At 34.5% G+C, this 16,322-nt stretch overlaps 1 protein-coding gene across 1 annotated transcript in view; it reads left to right on the forward strand.

Annotated features, from left to right (window-relative positions):
• Positions 1–5,448: 5,448 nt before the first annotated feature.
• The window catches only part of LOC124356888 (U1 small nuclear ribonucleoprotein 70 kDa-like), a 32,555-nt gene continuing 21,681 nt past the window's right edge, over positions 5,449–16,322 (forward strand). Inside the window, exons 1-3 of the mRNA XM_046808169.1 lie at positions 5,449–5,745; positions 14,671–14,788; positions 15,182–15,246. Of these exons, the coding sequence (XP_046664125.1) occupies positions 5,602–5,745; positions 14,671–14,788; positions 15,182–15,246 (327 nt within the window). The 5' untranslated portion in view covers positions 5,449–5,601. The remainder of the gene's footprint in view (positions 5,746–14,670; positions 14,789–15,181; positions 15,247–16,322) is intronic.

Genomic DNA, 16,322 nt, shown 5'->3' on the forward strand with positions numbered 1-16,322 from the left:
ACTTACTCAATATTCGTTTGTTTTGTTACATATTGTCAATTTTAAAATGTTATTCATTGCCTTTTTATTGTCATTAATAGGTTTTAACTTAATTTTTAAGAAGTTGTTCGTTGATGTATTTAAAAATAGTCCTATCTTTTATTATTCTGTTGTTTTTGTGTGTTATCATTGTTGCTTTAGCTAAGTTTTGATATAATTGCATTGGCTACTAAACGAAGAATTAATTGATTTTTCCATTTGCTTATTAATCATATTTTACTATCATGTATGTACTGTAGGTTGTCATGTATTGACGACGGTGATTGCCAACCATATGAGCTCAAAACTAAGATTTTAATTCTGATGGCGAAAAAAATTTGAACGTGTTTGCCGTCTACTTACTTTTGGATATCTTCAGAGGGAATGACTCGAAATTCCAGGAGTTAAGTCTGTGTGATACAGTCTGATTACTGATACTGTATTAAGCGGATGGTTTAAAATGGGGCGAAACTCAATATTCGCACTGAATCGACCTTGACATGTAGAGATATACCCATGTAAAACATGATTTTGGACCATTGTCAATAATACATTTTAGGCAAAGTCCATCCTATTTGAACAGTATATTCCCCATCTTCAGACCATGCAAACACAATGAACAACATATTTTCCCGAAATTAAAAGAATACAAGTCTCGTACAAAATAAAATACAAGAATACATTTTCCATATAATCAACACTCTTTTTGAAACCCTTGAGGCAGTCAATTAAATATCAACCATTTTTAGTTTTTCCGCACCATATTCAATTATTTTTCTTTAAATTGGAAGCAGATTGTAAATTTAGCTTCTTATCCAATTGTAGGGCCACTGTCGTTTCAATGCGATGATTACATGTAAATGAGGATTTGAAACAGGAGTTGCATAACATAAAAAACAGTAAATCATCTCGTGAACTAGAGCTTGAGGATAAGATTATGCAAAAAGAAGAGGAAATAGAAGAATTAAATAAAAAAATACAATCTAATAGAAAAACAACTATACGAGGAAAATACTCGCTTAAAGGCTAGGTTGAAGACTGAGCAAACTCAAAAAAGCCGAGCCTAATCATACTATGTGATCAAGAAAAGGAGGAATACAGAAGGGACATTCAGAACTCTCAAAATCAATGCAAACCATGTAAAAATATACCAGGAGGAAGTGTCCAAAATGTTGTCCTCAATTAAGAGCCTAGAGGAAGTCATTGAGGTTGCTGCAGAAAGACAGTGTTGATCTACAAACTAAACTAAAAGCCGACGAAGAAATATGTGTCAAAGTGTCTCAAATGCTTCCCTCCTCTTTTCCAACAAGGTTCAGGCCCATACTCAAGGATCAGACCAAGGTTTTAATAAGGTAGTTTACAAAAGAGGTCGTTCAGTGGCACAGGAGAAACCTCCAACATTGGATAACATAACGAAGAGTTCTTTACGACCCAAAATCCCTTTGCAGCTCTTTCTCACATAGATGACGATCTAGAAACTAGCATCACAAACACTGATGACAAAGCAAGAGCTGGGGAAGTCACTCTGCCAAGAATGTTGCTTTGCACTGATAGCCATGGTAAAGACCTAGCATGGTATATCAATAAACACAAACATCCATACGATGCAATTGGTTTTGTAAGACCTGGCGGCAGAGCTAGTCAGGTTTTGGATCATAAAAACATTGATGGGGAGGCGTTGAAGAACAAGGATATTTTGGTGATTTCCTGTGGCACTAACGATGTATCTCATAATGAAGCGCACCTAGCCATTGACGCCATTACTAGCACCTTAAAAAGATATAGTACAAAAAGAATCATTCTGGTTGACCTTCCTAACCGGTATGATTTGTTGGACTGGTCTTGCGTAAAACAAGGAAACTAAGAAAAACTAATGTAGCCCTAAAGAACATTTGCGATGGTTTCAGTAATGTCACTCTTGTGGAAGCCAGCAAAGCCACTAGGGACCTCCACCACAAGGCATGGTATGCACCTAAATCGTACGGGAAAGCTGTGGTTGGTGAGCAAGATATGTGAGGCGGCGAGAGAGAAAGCTGATTCACCGTCACCCCCATCTGAGGAACCGAGCAACAGCGAGCAGCCTGCAACAGTAGACAACACACCAGGAAGCCCTCAGCAGTCAGCAGTACCTGGGTCTACAGCGGGAAACTTACCAATGGCAGTCCAACACCTGATGACCTAGTGTGCAACAAGAGTGATGATGTAAATTCTGTATATAATTTTAAGTCTAGTTTAAGTCACAATTTGAAATCAAAATAACACCAAACTGTACGCATCATGCATTTAAATATCCAGTCAATAAGGAACAAGTTAAATGAGTTAGCTGTTATTTTAGATGAAGCCAATTGCGACATTGTCCTTATTAATGAGCACTCTGGCTGCACAAAATGGAAGTCTCCTTGTAATGTTCCTGTAGTAGGTTTTAATTTAGCTGCTGCCTTTTGCAGAGAAAAATGCTTATGGAGGTGCTTCTATTCTTGTTAATGACAATATTGCTTTTGAGGTGATTGATATCGCCCATTTAACCCAAATTGGTTTACTTGAAGCTGTTTGTATACATGTAAATATTTGGAATGTAATTTTTTATATCTGTATATAGGACTCCTAGCTCTATGTGTCAAATGTTTTTGGCTAATCTTGATAATCTCTTATGCTTTATTCAAAGAAAAAAGCCTAAATGTTAAAAATTGTATTAGGGGGGGATTTTTAATATTGACATTCTAAAGAGTGGAGAAGCAAGACACTGTAATGTTTGTAAACCTTCTAAAATCATTCAATCTCTTTACTGCGTAAATAAACTCCCAACAAGAAATAACAGTTGTATTGACAATATAGCTACAGATTTAGATAATAATTTGTATAAAAACCGCTTATGGAAGGAGAGAATCTCAGACCATTCTATTGTTTATTTTGAATTCACTGCTCCACTTACTGTTCCCCAAACTGTTAAAATCTCTTATAGGAAGATAAGTGATGAAACATTGCAAGAGTTCACAGAAATAAGTTCTTTATTAAATTGGAACTTGTTGTATAACATAGAAGATGTAGATATTGCATATGATTATTTTTTAAGTAAATTATCAATAGTGTACAATAACAGTTGTCCAAAAAAAAACGAAAAATGTTAAACAGAGAAATCAAAGTAAGAATAATACTTCTTGGTTTGACAGTGGCTTAAGAAAAATGAGAAGCACGGTAATTATGTTACAGGATTTGCTAAAAATTTCCTCATTACAAAAACAATATATTACTTAAGAAGTGTTACATTGCCAAAAAGAAGTTTTACAGGAGTAAAATTAAAGAAGCAAAAATCTTGCATAATGAGAACATATTAAAAAATTCAAAGAATAAATGTTCAGCCGCATGGAAAATAATAAAGTCTGAGGCTGGTAATTACTATAAACGGGAAAATCCAATACCACCTATTACAGCTGAAGAATTTAATAACTATTATATTGGCATTGGGAAAAATGTAGTTGATAGTGCTAAGGCAATTAATAAGAATAATATTAGTCATTTTTCCTTTCTAAGTAATGTTGAACAGCCTCCAGGAAACTTTTACTTGACATATGTCAGCGAGCTTGATGTACTTAAGGTAATAAGATCATTAAAACCCTCTAACAGTGAAGATGTGTATGGTTTTAGTAACAAAGTTATCAAACTTATTGCTGATGCTATTGTTAAGCCATTAACATTTTTGATCAATCTTTCATTTCACTGTTCTAAATTTCCAGATTGCTTAAAAAAGTCTAGGAGTATACCTCTTTTTAAGAAAGGTAATAAATCATGTATTGACAACTATAGAACAATATGTATTGTATCTGTGTTTTCAAAAATAATGGAGTCATGCGTTAAGAACCAACTGTTAGAATTCTTTGATCTATATAACATTTTAAGTAATAGCCAATTTGGCTTTCGTCCTGGTCGATCTACAACTAAAGCTCTAAATGAAGTTGTAACTAATGTCATAAATAGCTTTGAGAACTGTGAATATGTTAATATGACTCTTGTGGATCTCAGTAAGGCCTTTGATGGTATATCACATGAAACTCTACTGAGTAAACTGAAATACTATGGTATTGATGATAAACCGTTGCACTTCCTTAAAACTTATCTTTGTGGCAGATTACACAAAGTCTCAGTGGCCGGTTCAGAATCCTCATTTCAGGAGGTCCTTGCTGGGGTTCCACAGGGGTCAGTTTTGGGCCCACTCTTGTTTATTATGTATATAAATGATCTGCCAACCAATATTCCATGTAAGACTATTCTATATGCAGATGACACTTCTTTTTTAGTTACTGGCAAAGTTTTCCAAGAAGTGGAAGCACAAAGTGACCGAGTGATGGAAATTGCAAACTCGTGGTTTGATGTCAACCATCTTAAAGTCAATGGGGATAAAACTGAAACAATTTGTTTCACATTAAAAAAGTTGCACATAGCAGAGAGCTGTATTAAGCCAGTGAAATTACTTGGAGTAACATTAGATCAAAAACTATCATGGGAAGCTCAAACTAACTCAGTAATTTCTAAACTATCTAAGGCTTGTTTTCTGTTACGTAAATTACAAAACTGTGTTGGTAGAAATATGTTGCTCTCTTCTTATTTCAGTGACTTTCACTCACACTTACTTTATGCCTCAATGCTCTGGGGTAACAGTAGGGGTGCCAGTCAAGTTTTTGCGTGGCAAAGAAAGGCAGTAAGAATTTTAGCCAATTTGGGTTATCAAGATGATTGTAAACAATGCTTTATTGACTACAATATAATGACTGTTCCTGGCATTTTCATATTTCAAAATGTAATATATGTAAAGGAGAATTTTGAAGACTTTATCTGCTTTGATGAAATTCATGATTATGACACTAGGGGAGCTCGGGATATTGTTGCACCTTCCTCTAGACTTAGGAAAACATTAGTTAGCCATAAATATTTACAAATTAAATGTTTTAACAAATTACCTCAAACGTTTAGAAGCTTAGAACTACAACCATTTGCAGCTAAACTGTCGAACTGGCTTATAAGTAAGGCATTCTATTCCCTTGAAGAATTTTTTGCTATGAATTGTTACCTTCCTTAGGCCTGGAATGGAGTTGTTGATTAGTTGTAATTTAATTCATTGTTTCAACTATTTATTTTGTTATGTATTTACTAATACTACTGTTACATTTTTTAAATTGACAAATACACTGTACAAATTAGTTCAATATATTATATCAGTTAATGACATTCAAATAAACTGAGTAGCCTTATAACATTTTTATTTATTATATTAGTTATATTGACGTTGTCTATAGCAATTGTAATATTGACAAATGACAATAAAGATATTCTGATTCTGATTCTATTCTGATGTATCCTGTTTCTAGCTCAATTCAATTGCTAGTTTTAATGCTTTGTATTTTTCATTCTTATTTTTTTACTCTATGATTCTTTTCATTCTCTGATTCCCAATATTAATGCTGATGGCGTATGAAGCTTACGTGAAATTCTTGAGTTTGTGTTAGAGTGTGCTTATTGTTATTTTATAAATGCATTTTCCGCATCGTAAAGTAATTCTAGTTGTTTGTTAGTAAGGTTGGAGGAAATATGACTCAATTTTTACCACCTAATCTTCTAGCTCTCTTTGCTCCCAGAGACCCTATACCCTATCTTCCACCAGTAGCCAAATTACCTCATGAAAAGAAAACAAAGGGCTACATTGGAATAGGAAATTTCTTGCAATTATTTGAGGTAAGCTTATTTTAGTGTAGACCTATAGCATTTGATTTACCACGATGTAGTAAAGACCTTATAGCCTAAATTAAATAGCTCTGCCTATACTACTCAACTCTCAACTCATTGGTCCAATTTAGTTCTATCTTTTTAGTAATAGGTTAGTGGTATTTCTTCTAATACAATAATTAAAAGTTCAATAATCTGATTTGTGGCTTTAAAAAGTCAACATTTATTAGTAATATAGATTTTTTTATTAAGAGACCTACACTTTTTCAATAAGTGGCCTACACTCGTTATTCGATTTTATTGAACTACTCTATTATTCAGATTTGGGTATTTATTTACGGTAATTCTAAGCAATATATGGGTCAACCTCAATTTTTCTCATATTACAATATAATGTTCCAATAGTCAATTAGAAAAGGAAATGACTAGAATTTCTTGCTGGAAAGCAGTTATAGGGAGCAGGCAACCGCGAGAATTACCTATTAGTGATCAGGGGCACTGACGTGATCTGGGCTTCAAATTTGGAACTACTCGAGTTAATTTTTTTTCTAAAAGAGCAAGCAGCGCAAAGCGCTGCGCAGCGGGCAAGCATCGTGCGTGATCTGGGTATATACTGAATTAATTCAGGCCAAAGGAATGACACAGATTCCTTTACCAGATTTTTACGGAGATTTTGTATTGGGCGGATTATATTGGTTTACTTTGCTTTCCAGCATGTAATTATGTGTTTAAAATTGTTTTATATACATTACCTACATTATATTGTAATATGTAATAACAACTTATCAGTAATTTTTAATAAAAAAAAGGATCACACACGATGCCTGCCCGCTGCGCAGCGCTTCGCGCTGCTTGCTCTTTTAGAAAAAAAATTAACTTGAGTAGTTCCAAATTTGAAGCCCAGATCACGTCAGTGCCCCTGATCACTAATAGGTAACTCTAAGCAATATATGACCGTCTGGCGGTTGCCTGCTCCCTATAACTGCTTTCCAGCAAGAAATTCTAGTCATTTCCTTTTCTAATTGACTATTGGAACATTAGCCTATATTGTAATATGAGAAAAATCGAGGTTGACCCATATATTGCTTAGAATTACCTTATTTACAATACCGTGACCATGAAAAATTGACTTTTTTCATGGGTTGGGCATTTATAGCCAAGTATTATTATCACAGGTGCATATAAACTGGGGGGAAAGTATATTATTGTATTATATTGATGCCTTTCGGGCATTATTGCGTTAAAAATGGAAAATAACCGACAAAATTTTGTCGAACAACACTTGGAGGGTTAAGGATCAGGGGCATCACGTGATCTGGGATTCGACTTTTGCAAGCTCGAGTTAATTTTTTTTTTCTAAAAGAGCAAGCAGTGCGCAGCACTGCGCAGCGGGCAGGCATCGTTGACAGAATTAACGTACTTGTCAGCATCATTTCAGTAAAATTGCCAGAGATACTGTCAAAAACAGAGTTTTCAAAAACTCGTAACTCCTTTGATTTTCGTTGCCGACGAATTTTTTCTTCACTATTGTTTTCAGGAAAAATTGTAGTTTTCAGGGGAAAAAAATGAACATACCTTTCCATGGTCACGTTATTGTAAATTGATACCCAGATTTGGTATTATACATTAATCGTATGAAACAGGAATTTTAATACATTAACAACAAGAGTAATACATTACAATTTCTAATTACAAATTTAACAATAACATTACGAAATCTAACTATGGCCTAGACTTACAAATTAAAAATAAGTTACAATATTTATAGATTGCGCTGATTGTAATGAGCTCATGCTTTTGTGAAGGCAGTAGCCAAACCCACTGTAACTAATAAGTAGGAATCAAATATTTTGTTACATAAATTGTGATATTGAACTATTCACTCGCATCAAAAGAATCGAACAATTCAATAAAAACAACTGAATAAAGAGTGTAGGCCGCTATTAAGGGTCTACCCTTTTTATTGACTTCAGATCATCCACGTCAAAATTGTAGACTTAGTCTTTACAGTTAGTTGGCTTAACTCTTATCTACTAGTGTAGCTATTTGTGATTCCTTTACAGGTGCAGGAATGTCTATGTTTTATAAAAGTTCTAAAATACTTTGTTACAAATTAATGTGATCATATTGTAGGTTGTGTTAATCACCACTGTTTGAAGTATGTTTTCCATAATTTTTAAATATTTTACTTGCAATCTTTCTAATCACATGTAGTTTAAATTCTTTCCACATTTAATCAACACAGGGACTTGACCATCTCAGAATTTAATGAAATGTGGCATGAAGGTAGTCCTTACGTAGATTAGGAAAATTGGCAATTTTTCGTTCATATCTGAAACAGTTTCAAAGTTTTGGCTAGTATATTATGTAGTTTCTCAAAATCTTCAAAACATAAACAAAATTAACACAATATATAAGTGAGGTTAATTGCAGGAGTAGTCAATCAAATTTTTAACGTATTTTGTTTGTCCTCCAGAAGGCTAGCCTTTATGGTTTTAGGGAGTGCAAATCACAAATAGTCTAAGCTAACTATGGTTTTTTAATAATTAAAATGTAAATGTCAATTTTTGGTTGTATTTGTGCACTGTGCTACTGTTATAGCCTGTATGATTTTCAGTGTTAGCTGCTCCTGATAGTTTATCTGACCGTTTTGTGGTCAGAACAGCTTAGTACAGTACCATCAACTATGCCGTACAGTAGTCATGATGTCCATTACTCGACCGTGGCGCGTTAACTCTAATAGGCCTACCATCAATTAATTTTGAAGATTACTTACATGTTAGCAGTTACAATATTTGAAAATTAATTAATTTGCTTTTTTATTGGTCATCGTGATCTTTCAGTGTGAGAGTATAAGTTTGTTGTGTAATCGTGTCTTATTTTTAAATTGAGAAAAGCTATTTTTACACTATTTGTTTGTAGAAAGTTTGTTTTAGTTTGTTTGAATTATTTTCAAATTTATTTTTAGGTTTTTGGAGATAAAAATTACAGATGACTTAATGTAGTTTAGAATATTAAAAGTAGGGTACTACTTTTTTAAAAGATAGTAGGAGTTATGGTTAGGTGAATTTACAATATTTGTTTGTTTTGTCAAGTTGTGTTTCCTAGCTAGCAGATCTAGCCCGAGGCAATCATGATCAGGCCATTTAGAATTTGATCTTTTAGTGATACTACTTCGAGGGATGCTTTTCATGTTGCTATCAATGCTACTGGCCAAGACTTAGACTGGTATGAAATTTATCCTTAGAATGTCTAAGTTAACAAAAACAAATCATTTGGGTAAATTCCCCTGATCTCAAAATTATTGTTAATTTTCATAAATCTGAAGATGGCGTGATGGCTCTTGTCAGCAGTAACCAATACAAGTTTGACTCGCGATCAATACAAGATCACATGACAGCTGTAGAAAAATGAAATATTTCTGTGTGCGAGAAAAGTAGTTCTACTTTTAATGTTATATAACTTCGTTATTTGTCAGTCATCCCTTGAAACGTTATATTGTATTGTTCAGGATGATGATAAACACAAAACTTGTCTTTTGTCACTCCGGTTGTTAAATTCACAATTACCGGAACGCCATATTGCTCTAAACTGGTCTAATTGAGGTAAAGATGGGAGTGGTATCATTTTACTCAGTTTTAAATGCTGTTTCTTATGATATACCACACAACATACTTTGTAATAAAAAGCCATTAGGAAGCTGATGTTCTTAGTTTAATAATGATATAAGAAAGGGTGTTTTGTAAAAATGTTCGGCAGCCTACTTTGGTATTATCTGGAAGTCACTATTTTCAAAAGAGGGTTTCTTTCTGATGAAACCACATTATTAGGATTAAACCCACTTTATTTGACTTGCGATGAAAACTACATGACGTTCTGATGATCAGTCTTGTTTTCTGAGGTTTGCGAGAATGAGACCACTCTCTCCCTATCTACTATTTGTTAATTAATAGGCTAAATAAGTAAGTTTAGATTTAGTTTGTTAAGATTTTAAGTAAGTTAAGATTAAATATGTTACTAGTAGGACCAAGGTTCAACATTAGTTTATATATAGATACTTAGGATATATAGCAAAAAAAAGAAAAGAAAAAATTACTGTTAAAAATCACTTATAGACTCTATTCCTTCTATATCGGAGAAATACAAGGCAAACTTATAAATTTAACTACATTTTAGACATGCTGAATGTAAATTATGACCTTATATATTTTTGTTTAGGGAAATATCTTGTTCAAATCAAGAAACCACAATTGAATCAGGATACCAAATTATTGATTAAAATATCTAAACTATCAAACACAAAAACATTCTAATTATAGTTATTTACAAAACAAAGTGAAATCACTTGTATGGTATTTGAGTAATGGCTGCAAATACAGTGGTGATGAACATTTGTGTCACAAGCTGTCAAACACAATTGTCCTCAAATAAATAAAATTATCCTTCAAAATAATAAAAAGTATGAGTGGAGTGTAGTAAATCTGCAGTATGTTTTTCCTTATGGTAAGGGTATTCAGGTTTTTTATAAATTCAAAAAGTATTTTGATAAGAAAATCCCAGAATAATTTTGTCCAATTACTTAATTAATATATGAGAGTTTTTTAAAATTAAAAAACAAGATATAAATAAAGGCCCGGATTGAAAAAATATTTTTTCGAGATTCAAATTGGTTTTGTTCTGAGGAAATTTATGTTTGAGTGTAAACTAAAGGATTTTAGGGAGCTAATGTGATTATGCATGCTCATTACTAAAAACGACAAATCAAAATTGAAAATGTTCACATTCTGTTCGTAAGTATTGAATCATCTGGGATGAGAAAAATACTTTTATCTCAGTAATAAAGAAACAATTGATCACGTACAAAACTCTATTAATGAATTTTATGAACTTCTTCTCTCATTTAAGGTAAGTTTGTTCAAAGATCAACTGATTCTTGTAATGGAAAGACCTTCAATGCCATATATTGTGTGGAATCGGACACTTGCGATCCTTGTAAGAATACGTGGATTTATGTAGAAGAAATTTCTAGGGAACAAGTTTGCAGAAAACAAAGCAAAAGTAGTTACTGTTCAAAACATAGTAAGTGTATGTTTAAGGAGGAAATGGAAATAGAAGAACAGTAAACTTTAATGGGTGTTTCTCATTAAAATACAGGTGTATTACGATAGCGGTCAGAAATGGAATGAATAAGTATATGCATTTTTATTTGTAATAGTATCGGTATTAGATTAGAAGAGAGATTTGAATTGGCAGCAAGCCAGAGCTGCGTTAGCGGTGGCACAATACTGTTAATCCACAGTATTTTTGCCTGTTTATATCATCAAAGTTTTTGCTTACACAGATTATTCTATAAGAATTCATGTGGATGAAGAGAAAAAAACTACTCCCCGAGGAATTCTCGGGAATAGCATTACAGAGTTTCACTTTGCACTATATGTATTTGACCGCATAATGATCACAAAAATATTTGACTGTTATCTTCAAGTCGGTCACTGAATGATCAGTAAAGGGAAGTTGGATACATTTTCTTTAGATCTTGTATATTAGTTTTTCTGTATTAATTCTAGATAAGATTTATAATGGTGTGCTTTTAATTAACTTAATAGACAATAGACAAATTCTTTGAGAATTGTAACTCGTCAAAATTTGTTACAGATCATATAAATACAATTGCGTATTTTACAAACAATGAATTTACAGGTAAATGTCCAGTTTGGTTGTTAGTTTTGCTCTCTGTTCGTTCAGGTATTCTTCTAACGAGTAGAATGGATTTTGCAGCAGCCACAGCTTCACCTCCTTCTTGAATTTTGCCGCACCATGTCCCTTCAGGTCTTCTGGCAGGTGGTTCCACAGTTTTAAACCCATGTAAGAGGGCTTATCCTCAAATAGAGAAAGTCGATGCCCAGGAAGATGAAAATCTGTCGCTCATCTTGTGTTGTAATGATGTGTGTTACATCCTCTGGGAAAACCTCTCTCATGCACACAGGTTACTGCCTCCAGCACGTACAAGGATACAACCGTCAGAATTGAGAGGTTGATAAAAGCTGGTCGACAACTCTCTCTTGGCTGTAAGTCAGCAAGTGTTCTCACTGCTTTTTTCTGTGTTACCAGCACACGTTGGAGATTTCCTGCAGATGAATTACCCCAGACCAGGAGACCATAGCGAAGGTTTGATTCAAATAAAGCAAAGTAGGCTGTTTTTGCAGAGGGTACATCACTTATTGATTTTATTCTTTTAACGACATACAGTCCAGTATCTAATTTCCTGCACAGGTTGTCAATGTGCGTTGTCCATTTGAGATCTTCATCTATTGTCACTCCCAAGTACTTTGCCTCTGATGCTGCTTGGATGTTAGGCAGGTGCACAGTTTGTTCCTTTTTTGGGCCCAATATGAGTTGCTGGGTTTTAGCTTCATTAACTACCAGGTTATTAATATGGCAGTACTGTACTGCCATGTTCATTGCAGTGAATGACTCTATCTCCAGGTTTTCTGGGGTTCTATCGGCTAAAAGTAGAACGGTATCATCTGCATACATCAGAGTTGTAGCAAATTCATCTAAATACTTAGGTAAATCGTTCGTAAATAGAGTAAAGAGTACAAGACCCAGAACTGATCCTTGGGGGACGCCCCTTAGAACTGGAAGTGGACTGGATCTGATGTGTGCAATTTTATTGTTTTGAGTATGCCGGATTTCAACTACCTGTTCTCTATTGGTTAGGTAACTCCTGAACCACTCAACTTCAGTGCCCCGTACTCCCATGGTATTTAGTTTGGTCAGCAGTTGTTCATGGTCAAGGGTGTCAAAGGCTTTGCTTAAATCTAAGAATATTGCTGTTGTTGTATTTTTAGCTTCTATTTGATCTATTACGTATTCAATAAAACTAATTAAAGCTGTCGATGTAGATTTATTTTTGGTGAAACCGTGCTGTTGATCAGTAAGCAGATTATTGTATGTCATGTAGTTTAGGAGACGATTAAGCACAATCTTTTCAATAACTTTAGAGAATGTTGAAATTTGCGAGATTGGGCGATAGTTTGATGCTTCAGACTGATCACCTTGTTTAAAAATGGGGATTACTTTAGATAGTTTTAGTTGATGTGGAAATCTACCAGATTGGACGGACATGTTTATTAGAGTGGTTAAAGGGTAGGCTATTTCATGTTTACAAGCCTTCAACAACTTTGGTGAGATTTCGTCAATTCCTGCAGAGACTTTAGCTGGCAGTGAGTTGATCGTTTTGATGACTTCTTCAATTGTTGTGTCATAGAGATAAAAAGAGCGAGTGTCAAGCTGCTGAATAGGACTAGGAGTTCTGTTCTTTAGAGGGTTGTTGTTTAAAATAGCAGAGTCAGCCATGGTCGTAAAAACAGTGTTGAAATGTTCCACAATTTGCTGAGGATCGTTGATAGTTTTATTGTCAATTTTAAGTTCTTTCAGTCCTACAGACGATTTCTTGGTTCTTCTTTCATTATTTATAATATTCCAAAGAGCTTTAGTTTTATTTTCTGAACGTGCTATTCGGTCGACCGTTGACTGACGTCTGAGTTCTTTTATCTTCAAGTCATAATTCTTTTTCTTAGTAGCAACTTCCTGCTTGTGTTCTAATGAGCCCATAAGAAGATAACGCTCATTGGCGCCTAAGAATTCTTGCCTCAAAGTGTGCAGTTCAGGGTCCCATAGTTTTTCTTTGCCTTTGCATTGCTTATATTTTTTATAAGGACATGTTTGGTTCAGTGCTGATGTAATGATGTTAGAGAAATTTTTATAAGCGATTTCAGTGTCATTACAGTTGATGACTCTTTCCCAGGTTTCATTAGACAATGCCAGTTTTAAATTGTGGATATTGTCATCATTAAAATTTCTCTTTTGTCCTTTAACATTACCAGTATCTTCTGTAAAAACATTGAGCGTGCAAATTTGGGCTGTGTGGTCAGAAATCCCTGAATTTAAGATCTCAATTGACACGTAATCCCGTTTTTGATTAGTACATACACAGTCAATTGATGTTTGTGACTGTGGTGTTATTCTAGTTGGAGGAAGAGGGATTCTTGTCATGTTCGAGTTTAAGGCAGTCGATGTTAATGTCACCTATTAAAACAATTGGGCTCTTCCAGGTTGGCACCGTGTCTAACACTGAAGCAATCACACCCATGCTCTCAGTTAGTGAGCTCTGAGGAGGACGGTAGATGCCCATTATATAGACATATTGGTTTAAAGTTTTCACTCGCACCATGGCTATCTCGCACACAAGTTCAATACTGAAATTCTGCACTTGTACCATTTCCACCTGATCGCTTAGAGATGCTTTACAATAAATTGCAACACCTCCCTTCAAATGATTTTGTCGACTATATTCTGCTATCAAACAGAAATCTTCAAGTCGAGTGTTACTGATGTGATCTTGAGTCAGTCCATGTTCTGTTAGTACAATTAAGTGTGGCTTCACTATTTGGAGAAAATGGTTTAAACGGTCAATTTTATTACTAATTCTATCTACATTCTGATTGGGGACTGTTAAATGATGTATACAGTCTTTTTGAGAAGGGATTTCAATCAAAGGACTGGTTATGATTTTAATTTGCTGTTTGTCATATTGTTGTGGCATAAAAAATTGTGTGGTTGGTGGACTTCAGCCTGCACAGGAGATCAAGGATGAAAGATAGGCAGTGAGTTATTTTTCTCTGTCAAGCGGTTGTAATGCTTGATCATGTGGTCCTTGAAAAACACGATGTTTTTGGCAAAAAACTCCTCACATGTCTCATCCTTGGCTCGTGGCTTTGAATTAAGAGGCGGGGTTTTAGTCAGTTTGAAGACAGTATCCGAGCAAACCACTGACTTATTTTCTATTTGCTCTGTTAGCTTGGAATTAGATATCTGTGTTGCAGGAGCTACAACTTGATTTTGATTACTTGACCTATTAATGACTTGTAGGATCCAAAAGATACTCCCCCTCCAACACGGGTGGAAACTCGAGATGAGCGCTTGGAGAGACGGCGGCGGGAGAGAGCTGAGCAGGTGGCATACAAGCTTGAACAGGAGATAGCATTGTGTAAGTTGATGAACTTAATAAACTAATTGCCACTAATATTATAATTTATATATGAAAGTTACCTTTAACCTAATATAGTAGTTGTCACACAAAATAAATTACTATAGATTAATATACTATACCAATAATAATAGCTCGCTCATGAGCTATTGTTGGTATTTTCAGTCATTATAAAAAGATTGAAATTGATAATCAGTATATTTTAAAGTTTCAAATTATATAACAAACAGTATTTAGCACTTTATAAAAATATCAGTTTTAAAAACTGAGAAATGCACAGTTGTGTTCATACACACTCCTAGATATCAGAGTTTTAAAATTAAATAACTGTAACCAATATGATGGAAAGTTTTGGTCGTTAAGGTAACATTGAAAATCTTTTATTTGTTTCAGGGGATCCTCATAATATACCGACATCTACTCTTGACCCGTTCAAAACTCTGTTTGTAGCGAGAATTGTAAGTATCATTTTATTAAATGCATAAATTACCTCTATTAAATACTGATTGTAATATTTCATTAATTAAAAATAGAGTATGCTAATTTAGACTTGTAATGCAAAAGATGTAGAGGGGCATTGTAACAGAAAGTTGTAAGACAAGTTGGTAGGAAAATCAACTTACATAAATTGTTCACTGGCAGGGTAGCGACCCGACCGGGAATAATTCAGGAATTGAATGCATCAGGAATAAGCTGGGAATCTCACTGTACAAGTGGAAAAATCACAAAAACAATTTTTCCGTCTCTATAAACTTATGAAATCAAGAAATAATTTGATAGTTCTGTGAAATTGTATCCGTCCGTGCGTGCGTGTGTGTGTGTGTGTGTGTGTGTGTCTGTCTGTCTGTCCTCTACTAGTCTGTTGGGTATTTATTTACAATACCGTGACCATGGAAAATGGACTTTTTTTTCTTGGGTTGGGCATTTATAGCCTAGTATTATTATCACAGGTGCATATAAACAGGGGGGAAAGAATATTATTGTATTATATTGATGCCTTTCGGGCATTATTGCGTTAAGGAGCAGGGGCATCACGTGATCTGGGATTCGACTTTTGCAAGCTCGAGTTAATTTTTTTTCTAAAAAAGCAAGCAGTGCGCAGCACTGCGCAGCGGGCAGGCATCGTTGACAGGATTAACGCACTAGTCACTATCATTTCAGTAACTTATCATTTACCTTAATGTTCATTGTAGTACTTTCCACACCGAAAACTGAAGTCCCCAAATTCGTTTACAACGAGTTTGTTGCCACACTTCCTATAACCACAACGCCTAGTCCGGTTACAAGCCCCGTGCTTTACATAAAATTGCAAAACTCCATACTCGTCTTTACGAATTGCTTCCACGTAAGATAACGAACATCCAACACAAAGGTATGCCATTACCACTACTGAACTACGACTTTAAGAATAGACACCGAGGAACAAAATAGTTCAAAATGGCGTCCCTTCTTTATTTGAGAGAGCCATGGAGTTATACGAAACTGTCCAATAAGGAGGTTAAGAATAGACACGGAGGAACAAAATAGTTCAAAA

The sequence above is a fragment of the Homalodisca vitripennis genome, chromosome 1 (assembly GCF_021130785.1).
Source record: "Homalodisca vitripennis isolate AUS2020 chromosome 1, UT_GWSS_2.1, whole genome shotgun sequence".
NCBI classification, from domain to species: domain Eukaryota; kingdom Metazoa; phylum Arthropoda; class Insecta; order Hemiptera; family Cicadellidae; genus Homalodisca; species Homalodisca vitripennis.